At 43.5% G+C, this 17,319-nt stretch overlaps 1 protein-coding gene across 1 annotated transcript in view; it reads left to right on the top strand.

Moving 5' to 3' along the window:
• The window catches only part of LOC112220944 (neuronal acetylcholine receptor subunit alpha-7-like), an 80,991-nt gene that overhangs the window by 37,671 nt on the left and 26,001 nt on the right, over positions 1-17,319 (top strand). Inside the window, exons 3-4 of the mRNA XM_024382942.1 lie at positions 6,057-6,101; positions 13,788-13,897. Of these exons, the coding sequence (XP_024238710.1) occupies positions 6,057-6,101; positions 13,788-13,897 (155 nt within the window). The remainder of the gene's footprint in view (positions 1-6,056; positions 6,102-13,787; positions 13,898-17,319) is intronic.

Here is a 17,319-nt window from a genome sequence, read left to right as displayed (position 1 = left end):
GTGCACTTCAATTACCAGTTGAGAAATAAAAATAGTATTTATTTTTAAACATGGACCAAAAACTTTTTTTTAACTCAATATTGCATTTAGAATTGTAGGGCAATGATTATGCTTATAAAAGCGCTGATTTTCCGCTCAAAGCCTCTGTATGCTGTGCTTGTGTGATAAGTACAATCCATAACAATTATACACGCGCCAATTTAGTTCCACTAAATTATGCAATTTAACAGACAGACCGATAAGCACGACCGGTCAAATGTATTTCCATCAGTGAATAGGCTTTAAAAACATTTTATTTTATTTTTTACAATAGGCCTGTGACACTTATTTATCGGCTTTTCATTTTTGGTATTGGCCAAAAGCCGGCTATTACCGGTGTGTGTGCACTGTGTGCACTGTGCAGAGAAACACTGATGGAATATTGCACCATCATTCCATCCTCTCACACTCAGAACAGACCCATGCTGAGACTCTGACACATGGACACATCACCGCCCGATAGTAGACTGTCTAATCCCTATTTTCTGGTCATTAGGTCTTCAATATCCCTATCATTTATATCCAGACAGGCGGATAGACAGAGAGACGTTTACACACACACACACACACACACAGACACACACAGCAAAGGGGAAAGTGTGAGAGAGAATACATTGACCCGTGAAGGGTATATAATCATATTTTTACAATGTCCATTTAATCACCAGGCATATTTGTTACAGTACATCTCTAGGAGAAGGTCAGTAGCCAGATCCTCTGTTCTACCATGCTGCTTAATGATGCAGAGAGGGTTTCTCTAATTTAAACAGGACACAGCCACTCCTCTCTCTCTCTCTCTCCTTCTGTCTCAGTCAACCTGCTCCATCCCATCAGCTCTCTCAGTCAACCTGCTCCATCCCATCAGCTCTCTCAGTCAACCTGCTCCATCCCATCAGCTCTCTCAGTCAACCTGCTCCATCCCCATCACCACTCTCAGTCAACCAGCTCCAGCCCCATCAGCTCTCTCATTCAACCTTCTCCAGCCACATCAGCTCATTTAATAATCTTTGAAATCTAAAAGAATCTGTGTGCATGTGTTAACAGCTCCAAGACAATGGTTAAAAGTGTTAGGAGTGTGTAAGGAGTATTAAAAGTGTTTAGCATGTTACTGTACAAAATATAGTCTTAAAAGTGTGTAGGGTGTGTTAGCAGTATTAGGAGTGTGTTTATGTTCTCGCTTCTCCATATTCTGTTCTCTGTCCCGGGCCCTGGGGCAGTGATGTTTTTCACCTTGGCTGCCAGTCAGTCGTTCAGAGCTGTAGAAACCAGAGTCTCTAAAACACACAGAGAGAACAAAACTGTTTGTGTTTTAAATATGGCTTTTACAAAAGCCAGATCTCTGATCCCATTTGTCAACTAGACTCTGAGGAAAGAGGAAGAGGAAACAGAAAGGGCATAGAGCCGTGCGTAGCTCAGGAGGGCATGCACAGTTCCCCTCAGGGCTAAGGTAGATTTTATATTTGCTCTGAAATGTTTGTTGTTGTGTGTATTGGCTTTGGCTCTGTGGTCTGGTTGTAGCTTTAAAAAAGGTAAATAATGTAACCTTTATTTAATTAACTAGGCAAGTCAGTTAAGAACAAATTCTTATTTACAATGACAGTCTAGCCCGGCCAAACCCAAACAACACTGGGACAATTGTGCACCGCCCTATGGGACTCCCAATCACAGCCAGATATGATACAGCTTGGATTTGAACTGTAGTGATGCCTCTTGCACTGAGATGCAGTGCCTTAGACCGCTGCGCCACTCGGAAGGCCAAATAGTGTGCTATGGTTCCTTTGGTGTGATCTAGTTCAGGCTCAGGCCGGAACTGTGGTGTGTATGCTGGTGTGGTCCCTTGTCTTGGTCCAGTCTGTTGGTCAGGTCTAGTTGAGGTCTGGTCCAGTCTGTTGGCCAAGTCTAGTTGACGTCTGGTCCAGTCCTGGGGTCTAGTCTAGTTGAGGTCTGGTCCAGCCCTGGGGTCGAGTCTAGTTTAGGTCTCGTCCAGTCCTGGGGTCGAGTCTAGTTTAGGTCTCGTCCAGTCCTGGGGTCTAGTCTAGTTGAGGTCTGGTCCAGTCTGTTGGTCTGGTCTCATTGAGGTCTGGTCCAGTCCTGGGGTCAAGTTTAGTTGGCCAAGTCTAGTTGTGGTCTGGTCCAGTCCTGGGGTCTAGTCTAGTTGAGGTCTGGTCCAGTCCTGGGGTCGAGTCTAGTTGAGGTCTGGTCCAGTCTGTTGGTCAGGTCTAGTTGGGGTCTGGTCCAGTCTGTTGGTCAGGTCTAGTTGGGGTCTGGTCCAGTCTGTTGGTCAGGTCTAGTTGGGGTCTGGTCCAATCTGTTGGTCAGGTCTAGTTGGGGTCTGGTCCAGTCTGTTGGTCAGGTCTAATTGAGGTCTGGTCCAGTCTGCTGGTCAGGTCTCGTTGAGGTCTGGTCCAGTCTGTTGGTCAGGTCTAGTTGAGGTCTGGTCCAGTCTGTTGGTCAGGTCTCGTTGAGGTCTGGTCCAGTCCTGGGGTCTAGTCTAGTTGGGGTCTGGTCCAGTCTGTTGGTCAGTTCTAGTTGAGGTCTGGTCCAGTCCTGGGGTCTAGTCTAGTTGAGGTCAGGTCCAGTCTGTTGGTCAGGTCTCGTTGAGGTCAGGTCCAGTCCTGGGGTCTAGTCTAGTTGAGGTCAGGTCCAGTCTGTTGATCAGGTCTCATTGAGGTCAGGTCCAGTCCTGGGGTCTAGTCTAGTTCAGGTCTGGTCCAGTCCTGGGGTCTAGTCTAGTTGAGGTCAGGTCCAGTCTGTTGGTCAGGTCTCGTTGAGGTCAGGTCCAGTCATGGGGTCTAGTCTAGTTGAGGTCTGGTCCAGTCCTGGGGTCTAGTCTAGTTGAGGTCAGGTCCAGTCTGTTGCTCAGGTCTCGTTGAGGGCAGGTCCAGTCCTGGGGTCTAGTCTAGTTGAGGTCTGGTCCAGTCCTGGGGTCTAGTCTAGTTGAGGTGAGGTCCAGTCTGTTGATCAGGCCCAGTCCTGGGGTCTAGTCTAGTTGAGGTCTGGTCCAGTCCTGGGGTCTAGTCTAGTTGAGGTGAGGTCCAGTCTGTTGATCAGGCCCAGTCCTTGGGTCTAGTCTAGTTAAGGTCTGGTCCAGTCCTGGGGTCTAGTCTAGTTGAGGTCAGGTCCAGTCTGTTGCTCAGTTCTCGTTGAGGTCAGGTCCAGTCCTGGGGTCTAGTCTAGTTGAGGTCAGGTCCAGTGTTGTGACTCAGGGCAGGGCAGTGAGACTCAGATGGTGAGGGGGGCCCATGGGTCCTGTCTGGGAAAGGCTCAATGCATGATTTAACGCGATTGGCTAACGGGACGAGCACAGCTGCCAACGCTCCACTGAGCATGGGTGTGTGTGTTTGTGTGTGTTGTTAATGTGTGTAGTGATGTGTGTGTGTGTGTTTGTGGGGGGGTGGGGGTGGGTCGTGCATCATGCAGAGCCGTCTTTAGTTAGTTTTTCAGTGATGTTGAACACTGAATGTGGCCCAACTTTGACCTTCTGGATGATGATTTGATTTGATGCATAAAAACAACGAGTAGATGAGAATGCACCACATGATTTTGGGGATATTTCAGAGGAATAGCTACTTTAAGCATGAAATCTCCCTGGTGTCAACACGTAATATTTCACCTTTCAAAGTAGCCTACCTGTCGCCATAGCTACAGCACAGCTCTACACATGGTTCAATGTATACAGCTTTGAGACAATAACAGGACTGCTTGATTAGGTGTAATTGTTTCATCACTGGCAGTAATGTCTCTAGATCAACAGTCATAAACTGGTATTACAGTAGCTGATTAGCATAGTCAATTTAGCCTTTCTGACACGATGGTCATTGGTTAGGCCATGCCACTGCAAACTAACAAGCTAGGCTTCAATTGTTAGCCATACACCTTGTATTAACATAGCAGATACAGTATTAGCTTAACATAGTCCAAATGCTCTCAGAGCCTGCTTCTGTTAGCATAGCACAGTGGATATTAGCCAGGATACTATAAATTGGTGATTTGCTAACTGTGGAGTTAATCGTTTATTTACTACCTTTGCGAAAACAACATTTTAGGTCAGGTCCCCACTCCCCCCTGACACACTCACTCACACTCACACGCACTGAATACATCACATATTAAGATGTTGCTGCAAGTCATTTCTTGTGAGTATGATTACAGGGAGTGTAAAGGGCAGTAAGGTGGGGGGGGGGGGCAACACTCTTTTACACTATTTATACTTTGGCACTTAAGATAATGCTGCATTTGATGTGCTGTGGTGTTTATGTTTGTTTGTGGGAGAGAGAGAAATGAGAGAGAGCGGGAGAGAGAGAGAATTACTTTTCACATTCCACAAAGTCTTGTTAATAGTTTTCTACATTGTGCAAGCTAATTATATTGCAAATTAAATTCCAATCTGTGGGTATCTATTTCCTGCTTGTGTTGGGGAGCCAGTTAGTTTTGATTGGCTTCTGGCTCCCCATAGACAGCAATTAGACAAGCATCAAACACCAGCCCAGACACATTGTTAGACTTAAAGATACCCTCTGCAACTTTTGTATAATTTCAGCCAGTAGTTTGAAACTGGTGCTCACGAGCTAAAACTGATTCCCATTTTTTGTGTATTACGTCATCCATTTCGTGTGATAAGATACAAATTTTGTGTGATATGTTACAAATCCAATTTGTGCAACATATTAAAGGGCAACTCCACCACATTTCATTATCTTCAGCATTATACCATTGTCAACATATGTGAAAACAGCGCATTTCTACATTTTGTTAAAAAAAAAAAAGTTTCAAAGTTCTACCCGATGACATCATCATCATGCTTTTAAAAATTTGAATCTTACGGTGTGATGTCACAGAGAAGCATGTTTTTAGGACATTTCATATCTTTTTTACCGTAGATCATAGAAACACGTTGTTTTCACATATGTAGACACACACTGGTTTGGTGCTGGAGATGATGAATATGAGGTTGAAAAGAGGTGGAATTTACCTTTAAGAATTTGTTGTGCTTAAGATCCAGGAGTTCATCTTGAAGGGATAAGAATGATAACAATCTTCAAACATTCAAATGGGAAATATTATTTAAAGTGCCTATGCCAAGGTCTAATGACATTTCAAAGATGTGACTTCCATTTTTTGTGAAACTTTCTATTGGACTAATGAGACAGTGAATTTGCATGTGTTTGCATGTGTGTTTGTGTGGTTGGGGGGTGGGGGGTTCCCATGGTAAGAGATGCCATATCCAGCACAGGAGGCTGCTGAGAAAGGGAGTGATGTTGTAACCAGCCACCAGGGATGTCCAGTGACCCTCACAGCTGAGCGATGCAGGGCTGTATCGTCGGTGACCTTGAGTTGGTGGAAGGTTGATATTTTCTCTTCATAAATTTGACCCTAACAGCCTTCAACACCCACCAAGCCTGCTCCCATCTGCTAGACAGACACAATTACTGCAGGATCAGAACACACACATTGAGGAGAGGGGGATCTGCAAGCTGTCGCTACACACACAAGTACACATTCCCTTTAGAAAGAATGGCACTGTCTTCATCATCGGGGTCATTTGATGGAATATATTGTCACATAGCCTCCACTCTCAGCCCTACTTTTTAGAAGTGAGTGTTAGTGATTGATACAGTGGAAGAGAGGCAGAAACCGACAAAAGTGAGATCGACTTATAGAGACGTCCTGTAGAGAGAGAGAGAACAACAGAGGAGGAAACATATCTGTCTAATCACTTATTTACTCAGATCAAGCAGTCTGAGGTCTGTCTCTCTGCTGTGTGTTGAGTTGTTTAGGTTCATGGGGCTTGTTGTTTTAGATTGAAACGAGGCGCCAACTATATGCTGCGTGCCTCCACTGAACCCAATGCGTATAAAAACACTGTGGTTGCATAAATGCGAGGTTTCACAGTCCAGTTGTTTTGTACCCATGCCAAACCAAAAGCAGACAATCATCAAAACATTACCCTTTTCTATTTACTGTAATGACTTCCTGTTGTAGCCATTGAATTGAACTTACCTTCTGTCTTTCATCAGGATGAGAAGAACCAGGTCCTGATGACCAATGCTTGGCTACAGCTGGTGAGTAAATGGTTGAGAACTGAATAACACACAATTACCTATTATTTTCTCATGCATAAAATTGTACAATTGTATTCGTCACATGCTTTGTAAACAACAGGTGTGGACTAACAGTGAAATGCTTACAGGCCCTTCCCAACAATGCAGAGAGAAAGAATAGAAAAGTAAAACATGTAAAATATAAGTAATAATAGGTACACAATAACTAACGTTAACATGGCTATATACACCGGTACCAGTCGATGTGCAGGTGTACGAGGTAATTGAGGTAGATACATATAACTAGGAATATAGATACAGATAGTAAACACTAGCAGCAGTGTATGTGATAAGTCAAAAAAGATAGTCTGGGTAACTATTTAACTAACTATTTAGCAGTCTTATGGCTTGGGTTAGAAGCTGTTCAGGGTCCAGGTTCTAGACTTGGTGCATCAGTACCGCTTGCCGTGCGGTAGCAGAGAGAACAGTCTATGCCTTTGGTGGCAGGAGTCTTTGACAATTTTTAGGGCCTTCCTCTAAACTTAACGCTGACACCGCCTGGTATAGATGTCAGGGAGCTTGGCCCTAGTGATGTATTGGGCTGTACGCACCAAGCGGGGATGCAGCCAGTCAAGATTCTCTCAGTCGTGCAGTTGTAGAACTTTTTGAGGACCTGAGGGCCCATGACAAATCTTTTCATTCTCCTGAGGGGGAAGAGGTGTTGTTGTGCCCTCTTCACAACTGTGTTGATTTGTTTGGACCATGATAGGTCCTTAGTGATGTGTATACTGAGGAACTTGAAGTTCTCGACACCTCGGTCAATGTGAATGGGGGTGTGCTTGGTCCCGTAGTCAACTATCTGCTCCTTTGTCATGCTGACGTTGAGTGAGAAGTTGTTGACATGGCACCACACTGCCAGGTCTCTGACCTCATCCCTATTGTCTCGTTGTCAGTGATCAGACCTATCACTGTTGTGTTGTCTGCAAACTTAACGATGGCGTTGGAGTCGTGCTCTGCCATCCAGTCGTGGGTGAAACAGGGAGTACAGGAGGGGACTAAGCACGCAGCCCTGAGGGGCCCCTGTGTTAAGGGTCAATGGATGTATTGTTGCCTACCTTCATCACCTGGGGGTGTCCCGTCAGGAAGTTCAGGATCCAGTTGCAGAGGGAGGTGTTCAGTCCCAGGGTCCTCAGCTTCGTGATGAGCTTGGAGGGCACTATGGTGTTGAATGCTGAGCTGTATTCGCTGAACAGCATTCTTAAATAGGTAATCAAATCAAATCAAATCTCATTTTATTTCTCACATACACATGTTTAGCATATGTTATTGCGGGTGTAGCGAAATGCTTGTGTTTCTAGCTCCGACAGTACAGTAACATCTAACAAGTAATATCTAACAATTTCACAACAAGACAAGCAATACACACAAATCTAAAGTAAAGGAATGGAATTAAGAATATACAGTGCCTTGCGAAAGTATTCGGCCCCCTTGAACTTTGCGACCTTTTGCCACATTTCAGGCTTCAAACATAAAGATATAAAACAGTATTTTTTTGTGAAGAATCAACAACAAGTGGGACACAATCATGAAGTGGAACGACATTTATTGGATATTTCAAACTTTTTTAACAAATCAAAAACTGAAAAATTGGGCGTGCAAAATTATTCAGCCCCTTAAGTTAATACTTTGTAGCGCCACCTTTTGCTGCGATTACAGCCGTAAGTCGCTTGGGGTATGTCTCTATCAGTTTTGCACATCGAGAGACTGAAATCTTTTCCCATTCCTCCTTGCAAAACCGCTCGAGCTCAGTGAGGTTGGATGGAGAGCATTTGTGAACAGCAGTTTTCAGTTCTTTCCACAGATTCTCGATTGGATTCAGGTCTGGACTTTGACTTGGCCATTCTAACACCTGGATATGTTTATTTTTGAACCATTCCATTGTAGATTTTGCTTTATGTTTTGGATCATTGTCTTGTTGGAAGACAAATCTCCGTCCCAGTCTCAGGTCTTTTGCAGACTCCATCAGGTTTTCTTCCAGAATGGTCCTGTATTTGGCTCCATCCATCTTCCCATCAATTTTAACCATCTTCCCTGTCCCTGCTGAAGAAAAGCAGGCCCAAACCATGTTGCTGCCACCACCATGTTTGACAGTGGGGATGTTGTGTTCAGGGTGATGAGCTGTGTTGCTTTTCCGCCAAACATAACGTTTTGCATTGTTGCCAAAAAGTTCCATTTTGGTTTCATCTGACCAGAGCACCTTCTTCCACATGTTTGGTGTGTCTCCCAGGTGGCTTGTGGCAAACTTTAAACAACACTTTTTATGGATATCTTTAAGAAATGGCTTTCTTCTTGCCACTCTTCCATAAAGGCCAGATTTGTGCAATATACGACTGATTGTTGTCCTATGGACAGAGTCTCCCACCTCAGCTGTAGATCTCTGCAGTTCATCCAGAGTGATCATGGGCCTCTTGGCTGCATCTCTGATCAGTCTTCTCCTTGTATGAGCTGAAAGTTTAGAGGGACGGCCAGGTCTTGGTAGATTTGCAGTGGTCTGATACTCCTTCCATTTCAATATTATCGCTTGCACAGTGCTCCTTGGGATGTTTAAAGCTTGGGAAATCTTTTTGTATCCAAATCCGGCTTTAAACTTCTTCACAACAGTATCTCGGACCTGCCTGGTGTGTTCCTTGTTCTTCATGATGCTCTCTGCGCTTTTAACGGACCTCTGAGACTATCACAGTGCAGGTGCATTTATACGGAGACTTGATTACACACAGGTGGATTGTATTTATCATCATTAGTCATTTAGGTCAACATTGGATCATTCAGAGATCCTCACTGAACTTCTGGAGAGAGTTTGCTGCACTGAAAGTAAAGGGGCTGAATAATTTTGCACGCCCAATTTTTCAGTTTTTGATTTGTTAAAAAAGTTTGAAATATCCAATAGATGTCGTTCCACTTCATGATTGTGTCCCACTTGTTGTTGATTCTTCACAAAAAAATACAGTTTTATATCTTTATGTTTGAAGCCTGAAATGTGGCAAAAGGTCGCAAAGTTCAAGGGGGCCGAATACTTTCGCAAGGCACTGTATAGTATTTGGGCGAGCAGTGTCCGAGCGGCATAGACTAAGACACAGTAGAATAGGATAGATATGTATATATATATATATATATGAGATGAGTAATGCAAAATATGTAAACATTGTTAAAATGACTAGTGTTCCATTATTAAAGTGTCCAGTGATTTCTAGTCTATGTATATAGGGCAGCGGCCTCTAATATGCTTGTGATGGCTGTTTAACAGTCTGATGGCCTTGAGATAGAAGCTGTTTTTCAGTCTCTCGGCCCCTGCTTTGATGCACCTGTACTGACCTCACCTTCTGGATGATAGTGGGGTGAACAGGCAGTGGCTCTGGTTGTTGTTGTCCTTGATGATCTTTTTGGCCTTCCTGTGATGGTGGTGTAGGTGTCCTGGAGGGCAGGTAGTTTGCCCCCGGTGATGCGTTGGGCAGACCGCACCGCCCTCTGGAGAGCCCTGCGGTTGCGGGCGGTGTAGTTGCCGTACCAGGAGGTGTTGTGCCTTCTTCACCACAGTGTCTGTGTGAGTTGACCTTTTCAGTTAGAAGTTTTTCACCTCCACTGCGGTCCCAGTGATGTGGTTAGGGGGGTGCTCCCTCTGATGGTGCTTTTGTCCAAGTGGGAAAGGGCTGTGTAGAGTGCAATAGAGATTGCATAATCTGTGGAGCTGTTGGAGCGGTATGCAAATTGGGATGGGTCCAGGGTGTCTGGGATGATGGTGTTGATGAGAGCCATGACCAGCCTTTCAATGTATTTCATGGCTACAGATGAGAGTGATCCTGGTCGATAATCATTTAGACAGGTTACTTTGCCGTTCTTGGGCACATGGACTATGGTGGTCTACTTGAAAGATGTAGATATTACACACTGGGCCAGGGAGAGGTTTAAAATGTCAGTGAAGACACCTGACAGCTGGTCAGCGCATGCTCTGAGTACGCGTCCTGGTAATCCGTCTGGCCCTGCTGCCTTGTAAATGTTAACCTGTTAAAAAATCTTATTCACATCGGCTAAGGAGAGGGTGATCACACAGTCATTCGGGAACAGCTGGTGCTCTCATGCATTGTTCAGTGTTGCTTGCCTCGAAGCAAGCATGGAAGCCATTTAGCTCTTTTGGTAGGCTCGCGAGATTTGGCGGGATTTCTTATGAGCGTCTGGATTAGTGTCCCCCTCCTTGAAAATGGCGGATGTTACCTATAATCCATGGCTTCTGGTTGGGATGCGTATGGTCACTGTGGGGATGACGTTGTCAATGCACTTATTAATGAAGCTGAGGACTGATGTGGTAAACTCATCAATGCCATCGGATGAGGCCAGGAACATATTCCAGTGCTAGCGAAACAGTCCTGTAGCTTAGTATCTGCTTCATCGGACCACCTCTGTATTGAGAGCCTAGGGTTGGACGGTTTCCAGATGTTCGTATTGTCATACCGTCCTTCTCTCGTTCCAGGATTTACGGTATTACCAGTTTAGTACACAAGGGGGCGCCAAAAATTCTAAAAGATTATTGGGCATTTGTTACCAGAATGCTAACAAAATTAGCAAAAGTAATATGGAATTTCCATGGAGGTTGCTAGCTAAATATGCTAACGAGCACAAATGAAAATAAACACATTCCAAATACAGGCAATCCAGCTCATAAAGTTATTCATGTATAGGTAGGATCTACCAAATGTCATTTTTGGTGAGTTTGGACATTTGCAAGTGAATATGAACAAGAGACATTGTGGAAATGAACAAAGTTTTTTGATGCATGCTTGTCTGCTCTGAAGCAGCATGTTGTGTACACACTGTCTGTCTTGAGTCGCTAGCGCAACGGGCATGCCTGCTTTGCTCAGAGAAGAAGGGGGAGGAGCAGACAGGCCAAGAACAGAGAGAAGGAAAATACAAGGAAATCAAAAGATAGCAGTGGCAGCTGTATAGACAACGCATGCAAAGGGCTTTGACATCTCAAACATGGCAGAAAGCTGACACAATATGATGCCCTGTCACCTTATTAATTCAGTAACTTACTTAGATAACTAGCAAGTTAAATTTAGGGGTCACGTTAACACAGAATTCTTCTTTTTTCATGCAGGAAAATAGCATTTCCCCCATCCCACCGAAGAGACAGTAACACCATCTCAGATTGATATGCCAGAGGGGATGTCTGGTGGGATCACATCCTATTAGTTGTATATTGAGATATCAATAGCCTGTCCTTATTGTCTCTTAAAAATATTGCTTCTGTTGAGTTAAACCTGCCAGTTAGTTTTTCCATTTTGATCTTGATCCAACATATTGGATTGGACAGTTTAGATTGCTTATCCCAATGTTCCGTTGGTAATCTGGAGGATACATGCTTACAGAGAGTTGAGGTCGGATTTCTGGAAGGGGCATGCAGTCCACCTTATTTAGTCTGGTCTCTGTCATTGACATGACACAACCAAAATGTAGCGATCGTCGTCTGAAGGAGAATCGGACCAAAACACAGCGTGGTAAGTGTTCATGATTCTTTATTAACCAAAACACTTGACCAAAATAACAAGGGGGGGGGGACCGAAACAGTTCTGTAAGGTGCATAAACTATACAGAAAAACAACTACCCACAAATCACAGGTGGGAAAAAAGGCTGCCTAAGTATGATTCCCAATCAGAGACAACGATAGACAGCTGCCTCTGATTGGGAACCACACTCGGCCAAAAACAAAGAAATAGAAACCATAGAAATACAGAAACTAGAATGCCCACCCTAGTCACACCCTGGCCTAACCAAAATAGAGAATAAAAGCCTCTCTATAGTCAGGGCGTGACAAGAAAGAGCAATGCCTCCACTCTCCACAATCATTACAAACAGACTTCTGACCAATTTACGTTTCCCCATTACTTTAGTAAAATTGTATTTATTTATTTATTCATTTACCCCTATATACAGTGGGGCAAAAAAGTATTTAGTCAGCCACCAATTGTGCAAGTTCTCCCACTTAAAAAGATGAGAGAGGCCTGTAATTTTCATCATAGGTACACTTCCGGATGCATGACTTTCAACCTTTGTCTCTCCCGAGCCCGCACGGGAGTTGTAGCGATGAGACAAGATAGTAGCTACTAAACAATTGGATACCATGAAATTGGGGAGAAAAAGGGGTCAAATTCAACAACAAAAAAACAAACAAAAAAATCCTACAATGTGATTTTCTGGATTTTTTTTTCTCATTTTGTCTGTCATAGTTGAAGTGTGATGAAAATTACAGGCCTCTCTCATCTTTTTAAGTGGGAGAACTTGCACAATTGCACAATTGGTGGCTGACTAAATACTTTTTTGCCCCACTGTACAAGTCTTGCAATTATTCATTATTTTCCTATTGTCCAATTAGGACGCCAGCCTCAATATTCTAGCCAATCACTCAGCTAGTCAATGTTGTGTGGATTATGCGACACTGGCTTTGGCTCATATCATCAGAGAATGCCCTCAGGCTCAGAGTGTTGCCACAACCCTTCAGTTGACAGACTGCCAAGACACAAGCTCAGACAGGATCTTTCATCAGAGAATCAATGAAAAGCCCCCCCCTCAATGCTGTTCTGTCCTCAGTATATGTTTAATGTGCCGCCTATCTGTGTGACTTTCTCTAATGTCTTTCTCTGTGTCCTGCCCTCAGTACTAGAGGTCTTCACGGTTCCAACAAGTTAGACCCGTTCCGAAATGGACCCGGGGCTCTCCCACCTAGACTCTATATGCATGAATTCATTTTTTAAATATAGAGACCCATTCCGAACGGACCTGAGGACAACCGGACCCGGTCCATTCAGACCCGGGAAAGGTCCACACTCAGTCAGATCATATCCGAGTGAAGGAAGCCGCAGAAAAGCCTATTTTGTTTGCTATGTTATTATCTGGAGGGAGACATACATGTAATCAGAGCCAGTGACCCGCTATACCAGCAGGCAGGGGAGGACCTGTGCCATGTGTGTGAGTGGACTGGGGTGCAGGCAGCAGGAAGGGAGAAAGAGAATGTCACCAGCCAAGCCGAATCGCTCGCACTGATAGACTAACTTCTACCTGATTTATATAGTTTCAGTCTTAACTGCATCAAACCGAGACAATAAGCATGTTAAGCTAGCTAGCTCGTTAGCTAAGCTAGCTGGCTAGGCTAATTGAGGCATATAGGCTATTGCACTTTTCCCTGTCTTTCCCCAACAACGAGGCGACTCTATTCGGATAATACAGTGGCAGCCTACCTGTTGGCTCTTGGTTGTTGTAGCCTATCCTTCTCACTTTAACTTTGAATTCCGTCATTTTAATTCTATCTTCCATTGATCTCCTAACATGCTTGTCACACACGGCGGCTCGATGACTGCAGTGCCTCTTTGATGGTTTGTGATTCGCTGACAACAACAACAAGCTATACGTGCCAATCTCGTGAAAAGCCTGAGCAGAAGAATAATTATATAATTCTCTCTTTCTACTGCAGCAGGCCCGTCTGGTCTGTACGAGCCCTTACTGGCAAATCAGTTATAATTACACATACACAACGAGACAGGTTACAATCAAATCAGATCCAACCTAGACTCGTGAGATCATTACGAATTCTCAGCGTCTCAGGTATTCAGGCACAGGTGGACCTGAATATGTGTCTCTCTGTGTTCTGTCCTCAGTACTGGACTGATGTGTACCTGAGCTGGAACCCAGAGAAATACCCTGGGGTTCAGAACCTACGTTTCCCCTCCAGCCAGATCTGGACCCCTGACATCCTCCTCTACAACAGGTGAGCTCCCACATTCCTCCTCTCTCCTCCCACAACCCCCCTCTCCTCCCCTCATCCTGATCTCCTGCCATGATCCTCCCCTTCTACAGAGCTCTCGCTTTACAAGAGGTGGAACAACCATCCCCTGTTATATGACAACTTTGTGATGCAGTCATTATGATTGATCCTTTCTTGGGATGAATTTCGAGCTGACATTGTCTATAAACCAACAGCATCGGAGCATCTGTGATCTGCCATCACCCTGCCTGGAGGGACAGGGTTTGAATAGGAAATATGTTTACAGACGTGTTTAGTGCAAAACTCCCTCAGATTGTGTGTGTGTGTGTGTGTGTGTGTGTGTGTGCGCGCGCGCATGTTAGCATTGAAAGGCAGTTGGGTAAGCATGTTTTTAGACGTTCACAGTGTTTGGGATACAGGTGCGGTTTGTGTCGTCTTGTCTCATCTCTCCCTTTATCACCCCCTCCTCCTGTTAGTGGCAAATTTACAGAGATTGTATCTACCCCTCTTCAGTTAGCTATGTAGGGCAAAACACAAGCAAATGCACTGCTTAGACAAGTGAGAAAGAGAAATACATGGAGTGAGGTAGAGACACATAATTACAATCTCCATGCATGTAATCACCACACACACATCACAGCATCACAGGATCACAGGATTAAGGAGAAAAAACAAAAAGTATTTTATCCTGATTTTAAAAGTCCTGCTGCATTTAGAATAGGGATTTACTCCTCTCCTAACCTCTCACCCCTCTCTTTACCTAACCTGCTTCCCCCCTCTCCCTCACTTTGTCCAAAAGGGTAACTAGTGCAGGAGATTTCCTTCTCATTCATGTAAAAGGTGCCTATTCTATTATATCCTGTTCTGTTCTATTCTATTCTATTATGTTATATTCTATTATGTTCTATTCTATCCTTTTCTGTTCTATTCTATTCTGTTCTATTCTATTATGTTCTATTCTATACTGTTCTATTCTATTCTATTATGTTCTATTATATCCTGTTCTATTCTATTATATTACGTTCTATTCTATCCTGTTCTATTCTATTATGTTATATTCTATTAGGTTCCATTATATTATATCCTGTTCTATTATATTATATTATGTTATATTCTATTATGTTCTATTCTATCCTGTTCTATTATATTCTATTATACATGTTATATTCTATCCTGTTCTATTCTATCATATCATATTCTTCATATAAAATGAACATGCTTCTAGTATTTTTGGTGTGCGTACATTTATGACACTATAAAGGTTAAATGATGGTTAGGGTCATTGGTTTGGGTCATTTTGAAGTAAACATCACAGATGTTGATGAATTTCACCATGAGAGCAGGGTTAACCTTGTAGACCTTCTAATATCATGGTGCTGCAAAATATAATCAGTTTTATAGCAGTGCTGCTGAGGTTTAGCTGCCCCAAAGGGAACCTTACATTTACAGTCTCCTGCAATGATATGCACCATTGACACACACACACGCACGGCTAAACACAGTACTTTGAGACTCACACACACTGCACCCTCACATGGCATGCACCCTCACATGGCATGCACACACACACACACACACACACACACACACACACACACACACACACACACACACACACACACACACACACACACACACACACACACACACACACACACACACACACACACACACACACACACACACACACACACACACCAAAGCACCAGACTTTAATGACACACACACCATTAAACCGTTCGTCATGAATGTGCAACCAATAACATGCTGGTCTGGCAGCAGTGTATATAGCTGAGGCACCCAGGCTCATCAGTATGCTTCATAGATGAGAGAACGTAAATATTCATTTATTCAATTCTATTGTAATTTAATGGGAGGGGATTGACTCAGTTTAATACATCATTAGTGTTTTGATCTAAAAAGACCATTTCATTATTGAATGCTTTATAAGTACACACAAAAGAAGGATCAACAACATGTGACAGATTATGCATTGTTTTTCTGCATTCCATTTCATTCGTTCCCCCTCTGAAAGATCCTGTCACATCTCAGACTGCCTGGTATTCAGCGGCCGAGGGACGTTGAACACGTCTGATTTCTGTTTGTTTGCGACTCAACGCATAGCAGGATTAGACTATAAAACATTGTTGATTGCATTGGTAAACTGTCGGCAGCATTGAGTTAGCTGTGAATGAATCCTGAATAGCAACATGTGTTTCCTAAAGAATATGTGCTGAATATAATAGCATGGGGGTGTGAAATGCTGTACATTACTGTATGATACAAAAACAACTCAAACATGACACATACACACCACCTTTCAAAGGTTTGGGGTCACTTAGAAATGGCCTTGTTTTTGAAAGAAAAGCACATTTGTAGTCCATTAAAATAACATCAAATTGATCAGAAATACAGTGTAGACATTGTTAATTTTGTAAATGACTGTTGTAGCTGGAAACGGCTGATTTTTAATGGAATATCTTCATATGCGTACAGAGGCCCATTATCAGCAACCATCACTCCTGTGTTCCAATGGCATGTTGTGTTAGCTAATCCAAGTTTATTATTTTAAAAGGCTAATTGATCATTAGAAATCCCATTTGAAATTATGTTAGCACAGCTAAAAACTGTTGTGGAGATTAAAGAAGCAATACAACTGTCCATCTTTAGACTACTTGAGTATCTGGAGCATCAGCATTTGTGGGTTCGATTACAGGCTCAAAATGGCCAGAAACAAAGACCTTTCTTCTGAAACTCGTTAGTCTATTCTTGTTCTGAGAGATGAAGGCTATTCCATGCAATAAATTGCCAAGAAATACAACGCTGTGTACTACTCCCTTCACAGAGGAGCAAACTGGCTCTAACCAGAATAGAAAGAGGAGTTGGAGGCCCCGGTACACAACTGAGCAAAAGGACAAGTACATTGGCGTCTAGTTTGAGGAAGTCAATGTTTTTATTGTTGTGCTGACCGATCAGACCATGGACACCCGGGTGACAGAACATAGGATAGCACAGTACAGATCAGAATAATACACTAGCAATCAACTATAGTGTACGTATAGCCCAGACATACTATTACACAGTTACACGATTGGACATTGAGCAGCGCTGCCTATTACAATCATATATCAGGGGTGTGTGTTGACAAATTGCCATCCTAATCTGGTGTGGCTGTGTGTACACGTCTCCCATCTGTCGAGATATCATATTAAACAGACAGGCAGCCATTCACAGGGTTTCCCTGGCGGACTGGGAAGTGTTCACTCTCGTCTGTCTGTCAATAGAGTGTATCAACTGCACAAGCCCCTGTGTGTGCGTTTCTTTAGCCTTGACTCTCAATTAGGACCGGTGTGACTGTGACAGTATTGTGAATGGACACGTTAGGTTTTAAAAAACGAGTAAGATCATCACTCTCTCTCTCTCTC

The sequence above is a fragment of the Oncorhynchus tshawytscha genome, linkage group LG21 (genome assembly GCF_018296145.1).
Source record: "Oncorhynchus tshawytscha isolate Ot180627B linkage group LG21, Otsh_v2.0, whole genome shotgun sequence".
Taxonomy (NCBI): domain Eukaryota; kingdom Metazoa; phylum Chordata; class Actinopteri; order Salmoniformes; family Salmonidae; genus Oncorhynchus; species Oncorhynchus tshawytscha.
Note: the sequence above shows the minus strand (reverse complement) of the source record. Positions and strands in the feature narration are given on the sequence as shown.